Below are 21889 nucleotides of genomic sequence, written 5' to 3' on the forward strand. Positions count from 1 at the left end.
CGCCAGGAAACACTGTGGGGGAGGGGTCTCAGGGCTGCCCCCTCTTCTGCACGACTTGAAGGACTCACCACGTGCAGGCATTACCCACAGATTCAATCCGATTGAGTCAATGTAGCACAGATCCTGTGGCCAGCCCTGAGTCGGCCAACGTGAGGCCGCTGAGCCTGCAGCTGTGATTGGGTCCCCAGGAGAGCCGCCCACTGGCCGGCCAGTGCAGGGGTGTGGGGCATGCTGTCTCCTTCACGAGGCCACTGGCTCTCCTGCTGCTGTCCCACAGCTGCCTTCAATGTGTGTCCTTGTTAGTGCCTGTAAGGGACCTGGCACCTTCTTTGCTGAGTGTCCAGTGGGGAGGGGGCTCCAGGACCAGAGGGTCTGCATGGTCACAGAGGACTCTGACACGGTTTCTGGGATCCCTCTCCAATTCCCTCAGCACATCCCAGTTTGGCCACTCTTCTCCTAAAGCACCCATCAGGAAGTGGGGAAGGGTCTCCAAGGAGCCCCCAGCCAGGAGGCCAAGCACAGAGAGGGGTGTCTTTGCTTGGCTTGCAATGGTCCTTCCTGGGTGGGTGGGGGCTAGGAGGCCCCCCTGGCAGCCAAGGTAGAGCCCAGGGGGCCGGGGGGCCGCTGGTCAGGGCACACCACCAAGTCTGACTCGGGGGCAGGGCCAATGCTCAGGGAAGTGGCCCCAGAAAGGTGGGCTCTGAGGACAGGGGAGGGATGAGAGGCATAAACCATACCAGGCTGCAGGCAGGGCTGGGCGCGAGCTCGGGTGGGGGCGGGGACAGGTGGATGGGGCGTGTGGGGCTGGGGGCTCCGCCAGGATGGACATGGTCCCCCCAGCCCTGGTCGAGGAAACATGCCCAAGCTGCAGGCTGTCCGGGCTCCAGGTGGGTGGGGTGTCCCCAGGCTGGCGGCAGGAGGAAGTTGTTGGAAGTCAGAGCGGAATGGCCGTGAGGGAAGGCCGGGCAGGGCCGGGCCCAGATGGTTCCTGTTGAGGAAGCGGTGGGCACAGCTGCACGCCGTTTCCCCAGCCCCCAGCCATCCTATCACCGTGACACAGCTGGCTGCCTCGCCTGCAGGCTGCGGGGAGACCTCCCCCACCGGCGCCTCCCCAGGCCCGCCCTGCATCACATGAGCCCCTGCAGCCTCCCGCCCCTTCCCCAGGCCCGCGGGCAGCGGCCGCTAGAAGGCCCAGAGCTGTCTGGGGGGCAGAGGACTCCAGCTGCGAGAAAGCCGGGCTGGCTGTGGCCCCTCGTCTTTGCCTCAAGGCCCCACGAGGCCAGGAAGGGCGTGCACCGCCGTCCTTGGCCCCCAAAGGCGGCCCGCCTCTCACCCAGCACCAGGATTGTCTCCCAGACCCACCTCCAGACCCATGTCCCAGGCATCCCCCTTGCTGGACAGCAGGCTCCCGGCGTCCACCAGCTGCTCAGTGCCCCGGGGTCCCAGGAAGAGCGGCCCAGGTAAGGGGATGGCAGGGGAGGGGGGAAGGGCAGTGGGAGCAGGTGGCCAGAGCATGACATCTCCAAGCTGCCGCCTGCCCGGCTCTGTTGACAGCACGAGCCAGCCGTGTTGACTCACCTCAAACACCAACACAGCCTCCCCCTGGGCGCAGTCCCACACAGCTGGGACAGGTGGCCCTGGGAGGACCTGGCAGGTGCCAGGCCGGGTGTGGGTGCCCCACCCTGAGGCAGATGCTGGCGGTGGGCCTGTTCAGGCCCACCAAGGAGGGAGTGGGCTCCGTCTTCCAAAGCGGCAGGGTCCCAGGAGTTGGTGAGGAAGGTGGTGTGCAGACAGGTGGGAGGCACCCAGAGTCCTCCTCCTGGGAAGACACCAGGATTTAGGAGTGGGATGAGGACACTGAGGCCACAGGGAAGAGGGCCTGGCCCAGAGCCCCAGGATTTAGTGATGGTCCAGGGCTCAACCCCAGTACCACTGATAAGCAATCTCTGCCAAGACTCCTGCCCTTTGGAGTCAGTGCCAGAGGAAAGGGGGGGGACCCAGACCTTTCACCCTCCCCCTGGGCTGCTGGCTCTGGGAGGAGGCCTCTCTGACACCCCTTGACCGCCACTGCAAAGTCCCTGGGGGCCTCATAGGACCTCATCCCAAGACTCAGGGTGCCGGCACAGCTGAAAGCAGGTAGCCCCACTCCCCAGCCCATGCCATGTGGCCACGGTCCAGGGAGACTTTGGAACCTTCCAGAGCTCACAGCCCCAAGTCCCACTTCCACAGCCATGTCCAGAGTCCATGTGGGCCCCTGACACCCCCAACCCGGGGGTCCCCTGTCACCTCTGCAGAGACTGCTTTCCCCACCCCACTGCTGTCCAGGGGCCAGCCCCTGACACGGAGTCCATCAGTCACCTGACATTGCCAGACTAGAACGCCAGGTGTGTGGAAGCCCACCTTGACGCACCATCACGAGTGTGCCATTGGCTTCTACCAAGTGTCGGTGCTTCAAAGATCCCCGCCGGGAGGTCCCCCCACCCCTCAGGCTGGCCTGGGGCTCTGGTCCCATCAAGCTCCTGGTGGGCACCACATGGCCTCCTCCCTTCTTGGGGCAGCCCCCACCGTCCTAGAGCCAGCAGCCTGGTTCTTCCTCCTGCCCCGTGCCTTCAGACCAGCCCTTCCTCACCTGGGCCTCAGTTTCCTCGTGTGTCAAATCCTGTCCTGCCGCCCCCGTGGGAACAGCTCCCCAGAGGCTGACGAGGGACAGGGCAGAGGGGGTGTGCATGAGGGCTGCTGCTGCTGTTCTGTTTGGATGGGGTGGGGGGCTAACCCGTGGAAGGAATCTGAGGCCAGGAGGTGTCACGGAACATGGCCGTGCTCACGTCACCACGGTGCTGGTTGGGCTGCAGGCACCCAGAGCAGATCGTCTGGGGGGGCCTCTGATGCGGAATCCCAGCCGCCAATTTGTTGACCCTGTGGTCACTGCGTGTCCCGAGCTCACGGCTCACTTGGGGGGCTTCACAGAGCTGTGGGCACTTGGCTAGTGCGTCGGGCTGGCGGCTTCTGTGGGCACAGGAGTCCCAGCCTGGAGGTGTTCTGACGTGTAGGAGCTCACACCCTGTCATCCCATAATCACCTGGCCCCGCCGGACAGCCGCAGACATACTGGGGGACAGCCTGCCCCTAGGCCGCCCCGGACCCCCCAGGGGTCTGCAATGCTGGGCGGCAGCACCAGAGGAAGCAGCAGGTGGGGCCCGGTGGGGGGAGACTTCGGGGGCCTGGGGGCCTGGGGGTCCAGGACAGGCCTGTAGGCAGCACGGCGTGACCTTGCACTTTCTGGGGCCCACAGGCACCCCAAGAGTCCACGAAAACCTTTGAGACCCCAAAACACAAGAAATGTCTCTAAACTATGAACAGAACAGAAAGTAACATCTTCCGAAGGGGAAGCCGTTCTGACGGAGAGCAAACATCTCTGCACGCCTCTTGGCGGGAGGCGGGAGGCGGGAGGCGGGAGGCGGGCGCCAGGGACTGGTCCTTGCTGGGGACCTGGGCCCTCACCAGCCCCGCTGCTGGCAGAGGCCCGGGAAAGGTCAGGACCCCACACGGTGGTGGACCCGCTCTGGGCACGGGGACCCGACTGCGTGGTGGGAAGGAATTGCCCCATTTAGAGGAGTGTTTACTTCGTATTTATTAGGCACCTACTGTATGTACCAGGAGCTGTGCAGACGCTTGTTCCAGCAGCGCACTTCGCAGGTCAGGCTGTGCTGCCCCCTTGCAGAATGGGCAGCAGGAGCAGGACACCTGGCGCAGGGGCTGGGCCGGAGGCACTGGAAGCCCTCTGATGTAGCCTGGAGCAGAGGAGGCTGGAGGGCAGCTTACCATGACCAGCCTGGGGAAGAACTGAGTCGGGCCTGTTTCGTGTTACTGGAGAGGGACGAGGTGGGGTCCAGGCGGCAGACTGCAGCTCAAGTGTGACCAGGGAGACAATGAGCATCCCATCCCTGGAAGAGTCCAAGCAAACACAGACTGGGGCATTCATAGATGTGGGCAAGATCCCATGGCAGGTGCCATCCTGAGCTGGAGCCGGGCCGAGCCCAGCCTTGGGCCACCTGGTTCCTGGTGCGAGGTGTGGGTTCAGAGGCCATGACAGTCACCAAGTGCACGGGCTCATCCTTCCCATCGCACCGGCCCATCCCCCATCCTCACCGTCTCCCATCCAGCTACCCCTGGACCACAGGCTCTTCTCCGGCACGTTCTCTGCCTGGCATGCCCTTCCACTCTGTCGGTTTCCTGAGACCACTCTAACAAATGACCCTAAACCAGGTGGCTTAGCCCTGCAGGCCAGAAGTCCAAAATCAAGGTGTGGGCAAGGCCGAGCACCCTGCAGATGCTCTGGCGCTCTCGCTGTGGCCGCGTGCCTCCAGCGTCTGCCGCTGTCCTCCCACGGCATCTCTTGTCCCTATGTCCTCTCCTCTTCTTAGAAGGACACTTGTCGTTGGATTTGGGGCCCCCAAGTCCAGGTGACCAGATCTCCACCTGTCCCATCTGCACACAGGCCGCAGACTTGGGGAAAGGTGCCCAGAGCCCATATAGTCCACCTCTGTCATAGCCCGTGGTCAGGGGTCCAGCCACAAGGGAGGCCCAGGGTCTCCAGGGGAGCAGGGCTATCCGTGGCCCAACCCCCAGGATCCCCCCTTCTCCCCACTTCTCACTCAGCCACGGTCTCTGGCCACACTTGCGGGGACAGTCAGGACGCCAGTGGATCCACCCAGGGAGGGCCTGGGGCGTGTGGGGCAGGATCGTGCATGAGGCCGTCTCTGCAGTGAGGGCCACGGGTTGAGCCCCTCAGGGGCCACCTGACCCATGACACAGTCGTGACCGTCCATCCACCTGCGTCTGTGTATAAAGTACCGTTAGCAACTGTGTTGTTCGATATTGTCTGTACTGTTGCCGTGGGGAGGATGGCCCCCTGTCCCTGCTCTGCTTGCACCTGCAGGGCCTTTCCCTTCACCAGCAGCCCCCCAGAGCCGAGGTGACAGACCTCGTCCCCCACCTCCTACTCCCCCCAAACGCAGCACTGGGGGCTGTCAGGATTGTGGCCCACAGCCTGCCAAGCCCTGCATGACACAGTGACAACATCACAGAAAAAGATACCAAGGTTCTAAGGGGCACACAGCAGGCAAGAGCAGGGATGTGATTGAACGTGGCTCTGCTGCCCCTGCAGATGGATGCAGGGCCCCTCTGGGGAGGGCAGCTGGCCCCAGAGCCTCCGCCAGATCAGTCGGTCCTGGCAGGGATCCAGCAGCACGAGGAGGGACGGAGAGTGGGCGGTTTGATGAGGAACCATCATTTGTCAAGGGGTGAGGAGGGGCGGGGGAAGGAGCTGGGAGAGAGCACAGGAGAGGGAGAAGAGCAGGGCTGTTGGTGTGTCTCAGGAGACACACACCCACATCTCGTCCCAGCATCTCCCGAGGTCCCCTGGACCCTCCTCCAGGGCACAGAGCACGGGAGCAGGGCACGCACTCTGTGCAAATAGGAGCTCTGGACTTGGTCCAGAAGCCTGGTTCCATGTACCAAGCCCCCAGTCCCCTGAGTCTCATGTCAGGACAGAGGAAGCCCCTGGAGGGGGGACTGTGCTTCCCTGGGGAAAGCAGGGCTCCCTCCCTTCTGCAGTGAGCATGGAGCGTTTTTTCCCTGGGACCTTCCCTTCTTGCTGGAACGTGCCTGTCCCTTCCCCGTGCCATCCCCGTGCCACAGCTTCCAGGGGCAGGCCAGCAGAAGGGCACCAACCAGCCATGTCCTCCCCACCCATTGAGCCCTGAATTTGAGCCCAGCAAGCTGGAGCTGCAGGGTGGGTGTGATGCAGGAGAGCTTCCTGGAGGAAGCAGCCCCAAGAAGGAGGCCAAGAAGGCTTTCACTTCTCAAGGTATCTTGCCTAAAAAGAGAGGCGTCCGTGTTAACCTGGTTCAGCACCCAGCTGTGTGGGGCTTTCTCACACACTTTCACTTCCGTGACGACAGTTGACCGGGGGAGGCACAGCCAGGAAGAGTGGCCCCAGGGAGAGGCCAGAGCTGCTTACAACTAAGCCAGAACTCTCCCTCCAGTGCTCCTTCCCAGAGACATCTGCTCTGGGTGAGGCCTCGGTTGCTGCTAGCCAAGGGAGGGGAGGGGGGACAGCTCCTGGGGAGAAGAGAGGCCTCTTTGAGTGCCACCGACCCTTGGGGGGGTAATCTCCAGGCTGGCCGTGGTGCCCGTGGACTCCGGGTCATACGTAGCGATTGTTATGGGGCCAGAGGTCAGACTGCAGTGGGCGCTGGTGAGATTATCATTATTAAAGCACCACGTGCATGTTCCATGTGCACAGCTGCGGGGGGCAAACCTCTCCTCCCCAGGGTGATCGCCGGACAGCTGCCCACGATGGGGGCGGGCGCCGGCGGGGACGCTTCTCGTGGCATGCTGAGCTGCGCTGTCATTTTCATTTGCAAGAGTGAGCCTCTGAAACATTGGGCTGGATCACATCACACCTGCACGCGTGCCCTCCGAGGGCTTCTCCTCTCTCCACCTGGCCTCCCCCCTCACTCTTGTCCTTCCAGCCCCCAGGCCTTTGCCCGTGCTGTTCCCCCCTGAGACCCTTTCCCTCAGGCATCCGCCCCGCTACCCCCTTACCCCTCTCTTTCCCCCTGCATTTTCCCCTTTCCATTTATTGCAGTGGACAAACTCAGCATTTCCTGGGTCTCCATGTGTATCTATCGTCCCTCTCCTGTGTCACAGGTGTGCTGGCTCCACTGTCTGCTCACCGCCGTCCCCTTGGTGCCCACGGCAGTGCTGGCTCTCAGGGTGCTCAGTACTTGATGTGAGTGAATGCCTCCCATGCCAGAGGAGAGTCAACCACCCCACACACAGCGTGTGCCTGCTGACGCCGCTGCAGGGACCCTGGGGACAGCTGTGCTGCTCTCCAGACCCTGAATCTGTCATGACAGCCCCTGTCAGACAAGGAACCGAGGCCCTGAGATAGAGGGTGACTTGCTGGGGTCACACAGCAAGAGGGCCAGGGCCCAGAGTTGGACTTGGGGGCTGACTTTCGGCCCTCGAGGGGAAGTGTTCAGAGATGACCTGGAGGGCACCCACACCCACGGTGGGGAGCCCTGTGGCCAGTTACTCTGGGCATCTGGGGTCCAAGCCTCCTAGAGATGGTAGGAGCTGGACAGGTCACTTGGCACAACCAAGTGAACCTGGGTGAGACCCTCCCCCATTTCCCCAAAGTGGCCAGCAGGGGGTCTGGGTCGGAGGTCAGCCTAAGGGCTGGTCCACAGAGAGGCCTGCTTTGGTTGAGGACATGGAGGATTTCTGGAATCCCCCTGAACCCCCCTCAGCTGTGTTGACCTCCAGCCCCCAACCCGGCAAGGTCAAGCCCTCTGGATCCAGGGGCCAGTTCAGAACCTAGAGTTGAGTCCGAGGTGGGGTCAGGTAGCTAGAGAATGGAACCTCCCTAAAGCGTGTCCACACGGGCCTCAGCTTCCTCCTAGGCAATGGGGACAAGGATGGGGTGGCTCCCGCTAGACCCGGCAGCCTCTCCTAGCCAGAGGGCATCCCTGGGGGGTCTGCGGGTCCTCTCCCTTGCAGCCCGAGGAGTCTCAGTATGGACAGTGACAGGCAGCAGACCACAGGAGGGAGGAATGGCCCCCTCTCTTCCTGCCCTCTGTTCCCAGTGCCCACTTGGCCACGGGGCCCAGGGCTCTGGTCAGAGGTGTGCAAACCCCTGCCCCAACTGCAGCACTGGTGGGTCAGGGGGAATTGGGTGTGGCACCCGTGTGGGCTCACCAGCTGGGACTGGCATCTGGGAGAACTTGGGCAGACCCGTCCTCGGGTACAGCCACCTTTGCTCTAGGCGGGAGGGCCTGGTCCTCGCTGGGGGCTCAGCAGTCCTCTGGTGGGGAGAGGGGAGCCCCAGGAGGCCTGTCCCCAGGGCAGCGCAGGTCTCCCAAGTGGACCTGACACTTTCCTCGGGACACAGTGCTGGGGGCGTCACTGGCCGCAGCAAGCCCTGAGAACAGGGACATGGGACTGTTCCCCAGGCTGCCAGAGAGGACAGGGCAGATGGGGCAGGATGCGTAAATCTACTCTAGGCTCCTTCCTGGGCCTGGGTGTGGCTTCCCCCAGCCGGCCTTTAAGGCGTCATCAGACTGATTGTAAGATGAGGACACAAATCAGAGAGGCCAGGAAACCTGCTCAAGGTCACACAGCATGTTCTGGGCAGGACCCCAAGGTGGGACCTCAAGAAAGAGACCCCTTTTGCATCCACCACTCCAGATATGAAAGCTTCGCCCAGCATCCCACGCCCCCAGCTGGACCCTCCCCGAGCCCACGGTGGGATCTGCTCGCTCCACCCCAGGGAGCCCAGGCAGGTGCAGCTGACACCTGGATCCCGCGAGTCCCAGTTGATGCTGGCAGAGCGCTGCCCAGCCCAGGGCCCCTCCAGCGAAGCCCCCTCTGCCGGCTCCTCCTGGGGAGCCCTTTGAAAGCACCCACCGTGGCCCCGGGTTTATCACTGCCCACCACCAAAGTGTTCAAAGTGGTTTTGAGCGCCACTCCCTGCAGCTGAGGGCTGGAGAAGGTTGTGGACCTCTGGTGTGGTCTCAGAGGGGTGGGTGTGGAAAGGGGTCCCTTTCTGAGAGGAAGCAGTGGGGGGCCACCTGCCCACGTGGGGTTTGCAGCCTTCAGGGGACAAAGGTACAGATGAGCCTGTAGGTCGGACACACGGGGCCGACAGCGGAGTGGGGCCCAGCCCCACTACAGCCCTTACCCTAATGACGCGGCCTTGTCTGTGGTGTCCTCGACCCAGGGAGGGGAGGGAGCCTGAGGGCCTAACGCTCTTGCTGGCCGTGCCCTTCCCCTGGGTCCAAGGAGCATTACGGACCTTGTGAAGAGGGACGAAGGTGCAGGGGGAGGAGGCCCCGGAGGGACAGGAGCAGTTTGGAGGAGACTGCTCTGCGGACATGGCCTGGGCAGGGGTCCGTGCTCTGCCCTGCGTGGCCTGGCGTCCCTGAGGCTATCTGCTCAGCCGTGAGGCAGCAGGCTGGAGAGACCATGGCCGAGGTGGGAGGGCTGGGCTGGTAGCCCCATGACCCCTCAGGCCTGTCTCCATCCGTGACGTGGGGACGACAGCCCCCAGAGGCTGGGGGGCCTGATAAAGGATGGCTCCGGCACAGCACCCGGCCCCAGGGCCCGACTCCCCCTCCCTCTTGTCCCCCCAGCTCCCCATGCTCACTGCCTCCCCGGAGCTTGCCTGTGACCCCCTGCAGGCCCTTCCCTCAAAGGCCACTTGGGGCGGCTGAGAGAGTCCAGTGGAGAAGGAACTGGGCAATTTACCCCGCCCTGCGGCTCCCAGAGCTTCCTCCTTCCCTCCCAAGTTGGGGTGCATTTTGAGTGTTGTGGAAAGCCCCGACCTCGCAGACCCTACGAGGGAGAGTGGAGTGGGAGGAAGGGCCAGCGGGAGGGGTAGGAGGGACGTTTGCCCATTGTCCCCTGGGCTGCGCCCCTCACTGCAAGCTGCCGTGGCCTCGGATCTCAGGCCAGCCCGACGCAGCCCCAAACATCCCCGTACGAGACTCGGGGTTTCCTCAGAAATGGGGCCCCTCTGTTGCAGGGCTGGGCGCTGGGGTTCCTCACAACTGGGCTCCCTTACTGAGACGAGACCCAAGGGTTCCAGCACCCAGTCTGTGTGGGGCTCCACCGGCCAGGGCGTGGGACCCCAACGCTCAAGCCTGGAGCTCAGAGTCAGAGCCCAGACGGACAGCAGTTGGCCTCCTTACTGCCGCTGACCGTCCTCAGTGGCCCCTGCTTTCTGCCACTTCCCTCCCGGGGCCCTGGCTGGAGGGCATTGTCCTGATGTTTGGCCAGGCCTGGACACATGGACAGACAGACGTCCAGCCTGGTCCTGCCCCCTACCACAACATTCTCTACATCAAGGTTGGGACCATACATCCTAAAAGCGGGCGACAGGTGACTAAAATGCAAGTCAGAGCCCCTCCCCACCTTCGTGGCCCTGAGGGTCTTCACGCTTCCAAGTGCTGGGAGGCCCAGGAGGCCTCGAGGGGCTCTGCTTGGCCCCAGCCCCTCAGCCAGCCCTCCTTGTCTGCAGCGAGCGGGGCTGTCCCCACCTGGGGGCTCTCCGGGCGGGGCTGCCACCCAGAGCTTCGGGGCAGAGGGTGCAGCTGGGGCGAGGGAGATAGGAGCAGGCAGCTTCCTGTCGGAAACCGAAACTACCAGGTGCTTCCCGCCCGCCCGTCCTCCCGGAGCCACCCAGAGACAGCTGGACCCACAGTCCTGCAGCCCAGCCTCCACCCGAGGATGAGGACAGCGGGGCCTCGCCTCTCAGCACAGGGCCCCTCTGAGCCTCCGTGCACCCCCAGCCTGAGCCCTGACGCCTGCTTTCAAAGTCTTTGAGCAAAAATAGGATGCAAAATACCTTAATAATTGTTAACTTTGAATACCTGAGAAAGGATCAGATTTAAAGAAACGTAGCATTAAAGCCAACGGCACTGGCTTCTTTCTCCTGTACTCTGGCTGTGGGAATACAGAACATTCCATGCGCGGCCCCCGTCCACAGGCAGGCTGCTCTGAGTCGGTGGACCCGGAAGATGGGAGGGACAGGTCGGACCCGTTCACGGCAGCTGGGCTTCCACCGTGCTCCTCGGTTGTCTCCCGCCTTGTCTCCGTGGCCCCTCTTTCATTTAAACTATGAAATACTTCACACGCACGTCACCAAGAACATTCAGGGCCAGCCGCAGCTCGTGGCAGAGCCGGTCCCTCCCCTCCGCTTCTCTGCAAAAACGAATTATCACAGACGCAGCGGCCGCCCCCAGAGGCTGCCCCAGCCACGAGCCCTTCAAGCTGGGCTGCGGGGGGTGGACCCATTCGGCCAGCCCCAGGGGGGCCTGGACCGAGCTGCTGGACCCCCAGCGCCTTCTCGTATCTTCCTCTGTAATGTGGGGCAAGAACACGCCAGCCCTTAGTGCCGCAAGGCTGCAACCATCCGAGGGACTGTGTTTATCTGTGTGTGTCCTTCCCAGAGACACTGTGATTTTCAGTATTTCAGATTGTTACATGAAATATCAAGTTCTAGGTGTTCTTCCCCAGTTTTCTCTCCATGATAATGTGACATGGCGGCTGGCTGAGCTCTCAGGCTCCAGACCAGGCAGGGCTTCAGGTGGAGCTGAAGGTAGACTCCCCACATCTCCAGTTGAAAGGCCTTCCGTACAGCGTGGACGCGTCCAGCGAGGGCGTGGATGTTTCTGGGGGTTTCTCATGGTGGAGACCATCACCGGCCAGAGAGACGAGGTAGGAGGCAGAGCACAGGGTGGGCTGCCTCAGCTGACCCAGGCCAATCCTTTCTGAACATGGGCCTAGTGGCCGGCCCCATGAGGCCGTGGGCATGTCCAGCTGCAAGCAGAGGGGCCGGGAAGCCTGCCCTCGCTCTGACACCTCCCCTCCTGCTCCTGCCGCGGACACAGTGGAGGGAGGCCAGCTGGCGGAAGACCCCGGCGTCCTGCAGGTGTTGAACGGTGTCAGCTCAGGAGCACGAGGCCTCCAAGGACGCGGGGAAAGCCCGTCTGAGTGACTGGGGGGGGGGCTGCCTTGGACCCTCTGTGATGCCAGCAGAAAGAGGCTCGCAGGGGCTTCTGCGTCTGCCCAGTCGCTGCTGAGCCCCCGTGGCATCCCCCACATCGTCCCACTGCACAGCACAGGGGGCCGTGGCTGATGCTGGGGGGGGTTGGACATGGCACAATGGAGGGGACACCCCCATCAAGCCCGTGATGAGGCCAGCGATACATAGCAGCGCTGCCCAGGTGCCTGAAATGCCTGCCTGGGGAGCAGACCTGGGTGGGACCGGGGCCTGCCGCTGCCCGGACACCGGAGCAGCCAGCAAAGGCTACAGGGGGCCCTGCGGCGGGCGTGTCATCATAAATGGTGGCACGGCCGTCACAGTGTTTCTGGGTGCTGAGCTCTCAGGAAAGTGATTTCCCTTCATCCTCTGGCCTCCGTGAAGGAGGCACGTCAGCTTCTGTACTCAGTGCCGTGGCACAGAGACCGCACAGCCTCCCTCGGTGACGAAGGCACCTGTCCCACACTGGACGCCAGGGACTATTCTCAATGCGTGTCTCTGCGGGTTTTTTAATTATTTTTGCCTGCATGTCCCCTAAACTTGCTTTGAAAACACCAGGTTCCCTTTAAGGCGACATCTCTACAAACCGGCCTGACCCAGCTCAGTCACGCCCAGCGCCTGGGCTGCTGCTTTTTGGTGGATGGCGGTGACCTCGAGGCCACTAGAGACGCTTGCAAAGGTGACGGTTAGCTGCAGCCCACAGCCCGGCCGAGGGTTGCGAGAAGGGCAGGTCTTCACACCCGCGGCCGACCTCGTGCGGACATGTGTGGACACGTGTGCGTGAGCAGCACCAGGACGCCCACCTGTTCCACACACCTGCTCTGAGCCGTGTGGCCCCCTTGGCATGAAACACAACAGTGTGGGGGAGGCAGGACCGCAGTCTGGGGGGAGACACGGCGCCGAGAACGTCCAACCAAAGACCACACACAGGCCCCTTGACGATGGTGCCCGGTGGCAGTTCCCAGCACCTGAACGCTGTTGTTGAAACGGTTGAAGGTCATGGTGTCCAGCATACCGTGTATCTTATACTGAAGACGGGACCTATTTTCATGAAAACTCTGAAGCTGCCGTTTAGCGCACGTAATTAGCACAAAACCAAACGGGCAGGACTCATCTTCACTGGGGGCCATCCCACCCAGACTGTGAGCTTTCAGTCCAAATAAGCATGTTCGTAAATGACCCAATGGTCTCACCTGGGAGTTCCAATTCTGATATAAATGGACCGATGGAGGGACAGGTGGACGGATGGAGAGGGAGAAGGTAGGAAGGCAAATCCGAAGTATACCTTTCAAAAATTTAAAAACAATTCTATATGAACATAGAGCAAGCCTGTGTCAAAAATGCGTCTCCCTGATGAACGAGAAACTAGCAGGAGGACACGGTGCATTTAAACCCCATGAAAGCAGAACGCCACCTGAGACGTTACAGCAGAGTCAGGAAAACAGCCTTTTCTACCAAACAAAACTAGTTTGCAACTTGGCAATTTCCTGCCGTGAACCCGTAACCTGGAGTCTGGGTTCCGATGGACGTATCTAGAAAGTGCAGAGGCACACCCCCCGAGGGCTGTGGACCCTTGGCTCCCAGGGGCCCTCCTGCTGCCTTCTCGCGGGGTGGGACAGCTGCTCCCGGCTGAGGATGGTGGGGAGGCGGGGAGCCTTGCTGGGTTCTGTGCCCGGAGACAAAGGCCTGCGGTCAGACTCCCTGCAGGGCAGGTGTGAGGTGGAACTCTAGTCAGGAGAGGTGAGGTGAGGCACGGAGACATGCAGACCCCAGGCCCACGCTCTTGCCAGAACCACGTGGCACTCGAGGACCTCGTCGATTCCTCTCAGCTGTCTTGCTGGTGACCCAGAAAGTCTGGTCACGTGCACGCAGGTTTTGAAGACCCTGGCTGTAGACGCTGTTGCGGGGGGCTGGCCCCGGGGGCCGGCAGGTTCTCCATTTCTTTTCCCTTTTGATTCCGAGGACACCCCTGCAGGCCGACAGCTCCACCCACAGTGCGAGGAGAAGGGAGGTCTGACAAGTGAGGAGCCTCACCACCGCTGTGGCTGGGCCAGGCCCCGAACCAGCCCTGTGCCTCCCACCCCTGCCCGCGCCAAGCTGAGCCGCTACCGTCCGGGATTCGGCAGGAGGCCGTTCTCACCAGGGTCTGAAGTCTGCCAGTCACTTCCCCGCCGGGATGGTGCCAGCAAACTGGGTGCTCCAGAAGCATCCGCCGGGAGGGCAGAGCGCGGAGCTAGGAGGCTGAGAACAAGGAGCCAGGCACGGCGGCCTCCTGCCGCGTGGTCCCGTGCGCGGGACGCCAGGAGCCGGCACACCCACGGACAGGAAGCGGGTCCCTGGCGGCTGCGGCGAGAGGCACCGGGATGACAGGTCAGGGAACAGGTCCCTTCTGCGGGAAGAAAACGTCCTGGAGCCAGACGGGGCTGGGGGCTGCACGGCGTTGTCAGGACCCTCCCTGCCGCCGCATCGTTCATCTCAAAATGGTTAAAACGGGCAATTTTCCGTTCCGTCTTTTACCACAGGAAAAATAATTCTCTTAAAAAAATAGAAAATAAAAGCACAGCAAAAGATGAGCAGTTACTCCAGGACTCAGGGCCCCTGCCCGCCGACCCTCCCGAGCATGTCCTGCAGGCCGCGGGACCTCGCCAGCGGCCTTGCTGGGGGCGCCCTGTGCCTCATCCCTGCATCTGGGGCCTGGGGCGCCATGACCTCCCTCCTGCCCTGGGCCTCGCCTCCAGGGCTGCTGTCGGGCGAGCCAGCCCCAGCATCCTACCTGCCTGTCCAGCCAGCGTCTCCGCCTGGGGCCTCTGGTGGCCTTTGCGTTAGGGCTGAGGAGGAGGGCACGGAGACTCCTTCCCTTCCGTCCTCCGCAGACCACAGCGGCCACAGGTTTGTGACATGGGGGGTGTGCCCCAAGCTCACCTCCAGAGCAAGCAAAGCAAGCCACGTCTGTGTGCAGAACTGGGCAGGGCACTGGGGACATCCTCCCAGGGTCATGCCAGGCCTCTGTGCTGGGGCTGTGCCGAGCACCCCCACGGCCAGGGAGACGCGGGGGGGAAGGTGCTCCGCGGGGCTCAGCAAATGCCACTCCTGGAAATGTGGTTCCCAAAAACCTGGATGTCCGTTCTCAGTCCTTTCAAGTGGACCTTTGGCTCCACTGACTGGCCTGGGCTGCAGGCCACTGCCCAAGGACTGGGTGCCCCTTCCAGGGCGTGTCACGGGCCTGGCCAGGCCTCCCAGAAGCTCCATGCTGAGTGCAGCCGAGGCCTCCGCAACCTGCACTACACGGTGCTTCTCACGGCCCTGGGCACACGGAGCAAACTCGAAACCCACTTGCCTTCAAGTCCTAGGTCAGCAGCCAGACACCAGCTCCGGGGTCAACCGCCCCCCGCAATCCGTGGACCACTGACGCTTCTGTCAAATGCAGTGAAAATGTCTGATGAGAACATCCCTCTGCTTGCCCTCCCTCTCTACACAGCTCTTGTCTTCTGTCCTATGCGGATTTTCTGGGTGTCTTTGCACATCCCACGACGGCAGGTTTAAGAAAGCGCTGGAGACACCAGGGCAGAATGAAAATGAGGGCGGCCCCCGAGCACAGCAGACGTGGTCTACACCTGCTCCCGCCACCTGCTCACGACGAGACCTCAAACAACTCCTGCAACCCCTCGGCTCCCGTGACTTCCTCCGTCAACGGAGCTGAGTTAGAGTCAAACTTCAGACCAGCAGGGGAGGATGAGCACGTCCCACGTACGGGCTGGGACCCATTCGTGCTAAAGATTATTCATTATTCATCTGAAATCCAAATTTAACTGAGCACCCGTGTTTTTATTTCCTAACTCTGGCCTCCCCGCCCGTAAAGGCTCTGAAGCCTGTGCCCAGTAGGGGTGTGTGCGGCAGCAAGCCGTGGAGACGCTGACAGCAGCATGAATGGTTCTGGTCCACATGACAAAAGCCCAGAGACGAGTGGAACTGGTGCTGAGGCAAGGCCACCGTCCGGGACGCAGGCTTTTCTGCTCTTACTGTTCTACCATCTTCCTCCCCGTGGCTTCCTGGCTGCAAAGTGGCTGCACCACCTCCAAGCATCACATTGTCGGCACACAGGTTAGAGCCCCTGGTGGTTGACGGTGGGTTTTGGAGGACTCTCAAAGAAAGCCGGGACTGGAAGGAGTGTGCATGCCCAGGGCCTGAGACGGGGCTTGGGGGCTGTCATGGTGGCCTGCAGGTCTCGGATGGGAGGTGAGGACAGAGGCCAGAGGCAGCATGGGCGTGCTGTCCCCGTTAAGCTCAGGCACAGGAGAGAATGTTCTAGAAGTAAATTAGCACGATGCTGTGATTCTCAGAGAAGCTGCAGGGGGAGCAAGACAGAGGGAAACCCAGCGAAGGAGAGAGAATCAGGAGAGGAGGGTCCCGGGGAAGCTTGAAAAGATGACAAAGAGAACATGGGAACAGGGAAACACTGTTGTCCAGGCCCCGGGAGGAAAGGCTGGCTCTTAGTTTAAAAGTTCCAAGGAAGATGGGTCTGTTGCCCCCTCGGGTGACGTTCAGTAGAAACCCGTGGGGCCAAGACGAGACCCTTTGAGGACGAGCCTAGGGCCCCAGGTCACTGCTCCCATTGCCTGTGCCCTCGGGAGGCCCTTCAGACACAGCGCCATCTCAGCATGGGGGCCAAGGCCAGTGTGGCCCTCCCCTCGTCCTCCATAGCCAGCAAGGACGGCCATCGGTGGGGTGGTCGTAGGGTCACCTGCGCCACGGACCTCGAGGTGCCAGAGCTGGGTTGATAGGGCCACGGGCGCAGAGGCCGCCAGGAGACAGCAGAGAAGATGAGAAATCAGAAGCGGGAGAGTCCTGGTCTGGGAAGGAGCCTCGGGGACGGGGACAGGAGCCCCATCGTGGTGAAACAGCCATCTGGGAGTGAGGCATCGGCAGAAGCCTTGGTTTTCCTTCAGAGAAGGGCTGGCCCACGGTTCGTCCTCTGTACTTTCTCTCTTCCTCTTTCTTCCTGCTGGGAAGGCAGATGTGATGTCAGGGGTCACGGCTATCCATGGGACTGTCTGGTCACATCAGTCAGAGCAGGGCCGGTTGGTCCCACAGGCCATTGTCCTTGGCACCGGGCACAGATCCTGTCCCTGGAGTGGCTTCAAGTGACCCCAACCCCTTTATCAGTGGAAACAGGGTGGGCCTGCTCATGTCTGCCGGAACCTGACAGCATGAGGCCAGTTTTTCACCCGGTTCACCTGAATCCCCTGTGCCCTAGATGGTGCCTGGCATGGCGTGGGCCCTTGGCTCACAACGGTCAAAAAATGAGTGCCTGGCGGGGCCTGGCTAGGGTGAGGACACACAGAGGACCCACACAGTGGGCCCGTGGCCTGCAGTGGGGGCTGGCAGAGCTCTGACCCGATACGCTGCGGCCTGTGTTCACATAGCCTCCAAAGACAGCGGTGGGCCCAGCCTCAGTCTCCCCATCTGGAGAACGGGGAGTCCTCCCTTGCCACAATCAGACAAGGCCCCTACACTTGAATGTTTCTGTGTGGGAGTCCTTCCCTCCTCCCCACCACCACCATCCCCTGCCTGGCTTCCCCAACCCCCGGAGATAAAACTTCTCCTTCCCTGCACGAGGAGTTCCCCATTTGAGGTGACCACAGCACCCCCCACTTCTCCCCGGAGTTTCAGGTTCTTAGAACTATTTTGGGTCTTCTTCCCCACGTGGCCCACGCTGGGGCCTTCCCTCTCAACGGGCTCCGCCGCGGCTTCCGGGGCTCCCTGCACCCCGAACTGTCCTGCTGGGGCCTCGCGGGCACACCGCGCCTGCCGCCCGGCCCCTCCCCAGCCCCTGCCCCTCGGGCAAGGCGGTCGTGCGGAGGCTCAGAAGGTGTCTGCCTCCACTCCGATTCTGAAACGGCTTTCTTGAGATAACTCAAGTTGGGTGCGTATGAGCCAGCGGTTTTCAGCAGAGCTGTGTGGCCAGCAGCGCTACCTAATTTTAGATATTAGGTATCTAAATCCCCACCCCTCCTGCCCCCACCGATGTGCCTTCGTTCCGTGGCTCCACGTCGTCTGGACGGGTCACGTAAGCGGGAGCCTGTATCTGGCTCCCTTCACTCAGCATCGGGCTTCCGAGGTTCACGGGTGTTGCGGCGTGCATGGGGACCGTGTTCCTCTCCGGCTGAATCGTAATCCACTTGGACTGTGCCACCTTCTGAGTTAATGTTGCTCAGCGGGGAGGGTGTGAGAGCCTGGGTCAGCCCAACCCCGTTGCCGACGTGCTGTGTGTCTTGGGCGAGCAACAACCCCCCCTCTGGTTCTTGGCCTGCAAGCTGTCTGGCGGGGCCGATGAGAATAGCCCCACGGGACTGGCCCGGTCAGTGGGGGATGTCTGCAGAGGGCCCTGCGCGGGGAGGTGGTGCGACCTCCGGGCTATCATCCTCTCTGTGCTGAGAATGGCAAGGAGAGGTGGACGTGCTCCTGCCCGTTGGCGCTCTGTGCCCAGCACTGTCATCCTCCTCACGTGCCAGCCTCGACAGCTGGCCGGGGACGCAGCCCTGAAAGGCCGCACTGTCAGCCCGGGGCGCCCCGGCCACAGGGGCGGAGGTGTTCTGGGAGCAGGAAGCAGGGGCCGTTCTGACAGGGAGTCCCCAGGGAGCAGGCTGGGTTTCTGGACTTGTGAGCGTTAGAATCTTCCAGAGCACTTGACGGGAACAAAGATTCCCAGGCTCCTTCCAGAGACCTGTCCTCCGTAGGTGTGGCCCCCAGCTGCCCTCGGGCACGGCCACGGGGGCCTCAAATCCAAGGGGCGGCTTTCGTTCCAGGGGAGAGCGTGCTCAGAGGCGTGGCCTGGGCTCCAGGCTACCGAGGATTTGGGGGTGAGCCAACCGCCGTGCGATCCAGTGTCCACGCTGAAGGTAAACTGCCGTGCTCGGGATCACGCCATGCCGCACATACTGAGGCTGGGGGCCTTCCCGCCTCCACCCCTGGACAGCAGTAGGGCCAGCTGCTGGGGTCTGGCCCCGAGGCCCCCAGGGAAAAGCTGGGCAGGCCGTGTCCATGCGGCCGGGAGGTGGGTGAAGGCCTCCCGCCCATCGAGGTCGGGAGGCGAGAGCACTTTGACCTCCCCCCGGGCCTTCAGGCTGTGCCTCCGCGGGGCGTCCCAGTTCTGACTCAATGCTTGCTCTGTTGTGCACAGAAGCGGCAAGGCTCTGCTTCCCCGGCACCTCCCCACCCCAAGGCTCTGCTGGCCTCTGGGAGCTGGGGTCAGGTGGGGGAGAGAGGCAGGAACCTGGGCAGCTGCCCTCTCAGAGCCTCTGGGCCACGTGGCTGACACCCCAGGGCCCCTTCCCCCCAAATTCTCGGGAGACCGTATATCGTGCTCAGGGGCCAGCCAGTTGTGGCGGAGGGGCTGGGTCACCAGGTGAACCTCGGCTGCGGGGTCGTCGGGATGGAAGGGCCTTTGTGGTCGGCAACACCTGTGAGGTGTGTGAAGGGTGTCACACACGAGAGTCAGGAAGGAGCAGGACTTCGTGGCGTCAGAGGGAAGAGAGGGCGGCTTGTCCCAGGGACAGAGGACCCCCCGAGTGTGCAGGACTGCCATCTGTCCCCTTCTCCCCGTCTCTGGTCCTGCCTCCCGTTGGCCCACGGGCTCAGCTCCACACACCGGGACTGGCTCCAAGGCAGCCGGGTCCTGGCGCCCCCGGCTCCACCACACGGCAGGAGGGCAGCTCTCCCACACTTGGTGTCCACCCCAGGAAGTGTTCCTGTGTGGCCCGCCCGCCCAGCAGGTCGTCCGGGGGCCCTGTCTGGTCAGGGCCCCACCCTGTGGCCAGAGGGCAGGTCTGTCTCCCGAAGAGGCGGTCTGGATGGCGGTCTAGACGGCCCCAAACAACACGTCCCCCCAGGCCGCGCTCACATGCTGTCAGGAGACGGGTCCCCGTGTGCGGCACACGTAAGGGGTCCTGCTGGGAAGGCCAGAGCCAGGGTGGGAGCCCGTCCCCTTGAGGGAAACCCAGAATACTTCACGCTATTAAGATTCATGGGATGTAGTCGCAGCAAACAATCCCAAATGTTTATTTTCCCGGGAGTAAATTATGACTTCAACAGGCAGAATTACAGTCCCCGGAGCCACAGAGCCGTGAAAGCCATCAGCAATCACACAGCCGGAAATAGAAATCTCAGCCTGTCTCTGCCCGGCCACCCGGCCCCCACCCCCGCCCCAGGAGCCCCCAGCCCACCCTGCACGCAGACCCGCCCTGCTCTGCCCCGTCCACTCACCTCACGGAACCTGGAGCCTTGCAGGCGAGGGCAGAGGCCTCGGGCTGTTCTAGAACTCCACGTCTCTGGGGGGCAGGGCCTGGGCTTCAAGGGAGGGACGGGACGCTGGGCGCCGTGGATCAGGTCTTCATGCCTGTGTTCCCTTCATCGGTCTTCCTGCACCGGTGTGGGACCCGCCGGCAGGACGCGGAACCCGCGGCAGGGGTGGGGCTGGGGGAGCAAACCCATCGGGAGTGGCTAACCCAGGAGAGGGGGCAGGTGGGCCAGGATGGGGGACCCAAGGGCTTGCGTCCAGGCCTTTGTATTACCCTTTGTCTCACGGGGGCCCGGGCCGAGCAGGGAGGCGGCTGTCGGGGGCTCTCACCGCCCACGCCGGCCTTTCCATGGGGGAAAGACCCCCCAGAGGTCACCTACCCCTTTGGACCCTCCTCACAGAACTGGGCCGTACCTGGAAGATGAGCAGAGACCTGGACATGCTGCCTCCCCTCTCTGAGGCTGTCTCCCCGTGTGTGAAGTCGGGGGTCGGGTCTCATCTGTCCATCTCTGTGCCCTGCCATTGAAGGTCACAGACCAAGGAAGGTCAGGTCACCCAGACAGCTGTGGACAGACTGAGGGACGAGAAGGGCAAAGGGGGGGATCCAGGGAGCCAGCGCCGTTATCTGAGGCAGGAGTGACAGGACCAGATTCTCAGCTGTCCCGGGGCCCTGCAGGAGGAGGCTGCCCTGACGCTAATGGCCCCACCCCATTATCAGAGCAGGCGATGCCTGTGGGCTTGGAGATCACCCACCCTGCACGGCGCCCATCTCAGGCTGGCACCTGGGCCTGCCCGCCCCGGCACCACAGCAGGCTGGTCCGTCAGTGTGGCTCTCAGAGCCCAGCCCCCAGCTATCCGTGGGGCGGCCACAAACCCACCTCTCCTGGGGCGCCGTGGGGCGAGGCTGTGTGCCGGCCAGGGTGCCACGGTGGCAGGGGACAGAAGCCCTGCTGGGGAGCCCAGGCAGGACGGGGAATGTTCTGGCTTGGGTAACAGGCTGCAGGGAGGGCAGGCCGTGCTGCACGGGCGGCCGCGGGGCACAGCAGCCCCCAGACAGACGGGGGTCCCCGAGCTCCCGAGCTCTGAGGCGCAGCCAGGGGACGGAGCCGTGAGGAGTGCAGAGGCCCCACAGGCACAGCTGATCCTGGCTCTCGCCGGGGAGTTTTGGAGGAAAACCCTAAATGTGCAGGAGTTTACGGTCTCTTTGGTACATCTTCCTGTGGGACGTACCTATTCGTACGTACTCTTTGCCCCTCCGTAGTGTGTGCGTGGGGTCGCTAGTCCTCTACCCGCTCAGCCCCGCAGGGCACAGCCGTCGATGCTCGGGGGCTGAGTGTGTCCGTCTTGCTTCTGGGTTTCTGGGTTTCCTTCATCAGAAGCAAGTATCACACGGACGCCTGGCGTTCTCTTCTGATACTAACCCTGCTTTGTTCTTCACATTTTATTCCTTAACACATGTGGAGTTTCTTTTTCAAAGTGAAGTGAGGAATATATAAGATCATCCCCCAAAATGGGACAGCAGGTTGGCCTGACACCACCTGCTAGGGAAGTGCATGGTCCCTGGGGATTTAAACGCCCCCTCGACCTGCGGACATTCCCTATGATGCGGCCACGTGGTCACTCGTCCCACAGCGTGTGTCCACGGCCCGCCCGGTTCTCATCCAAAATGGACGAAAGACAAGGGAGAACTCCGAACTCATCTTTGGGCTGCAATGGTAAGCCGGTCGCAGTTACTGTCCACACGCTGCAGAGAGGGCGTGTGCGAGACTCCCCTTCAGTAGGGCTGCGGGGCAGGGAGGGGAGGGCGGGGGGATGAGGCCTCCGCGTGGCAGAAAATCAGAGAAGCCGAAAGTGGGGTCACAGCCAGCCACTGGCTGTCCTGACGCCTGCTGGGCCCCTTCCGGCCCCTTCCAAGGACCCCCTGTGCCATGACGGGGTCTGTACCATTCACCTGCCGCTGGAGAGCCAGTGGACCTCCACTCTGCT

At 62.5% G+C, this 21889-nt stretch overlaps 1 protein-coding gene across 1 annotated transcript in view; it reads left to right on the forward strand.

Moving 5' to 3' along the window:
- Window positions 1–1190: 1190 nt before the first annotated feature.
- CBFA2T3 (CBFA2/RUNX1 partner transcriptional co-repressor 3) overlaps window positions 1191–21889 on the forward strand; it is an 86193-nt gene continuing 65494 nt past the window's right edge. Inside the window, exon 1 of the mRNA XM_026494586.4 lies at window positions 1191–1460. Within this exon, the coding sequence (XP_026350371.2) occupies window positions 1373–1460 (88 nt within the window). The 5' untranslated portion in view covers window positions 1191–1372. The remainder of the gene's footprint in view (window positions 1461–21889) is intronic.

The sequence above is a fragment of the Ursus arctos genome, unplaced genomic scaffold (assembly GCF_023065955.2).
Source record: "Ursus arctos isolate Adak ecotype North America unplaced genomic scaffold, UrsArc2.0 scaffold_19, whole genome shotgun sequence".
Lineage (NCBI taxonomy): Eukaryota > Metazoa > Chordata > Mammalia > Carnivora > Ursidae > Ursus > Ursus arctos.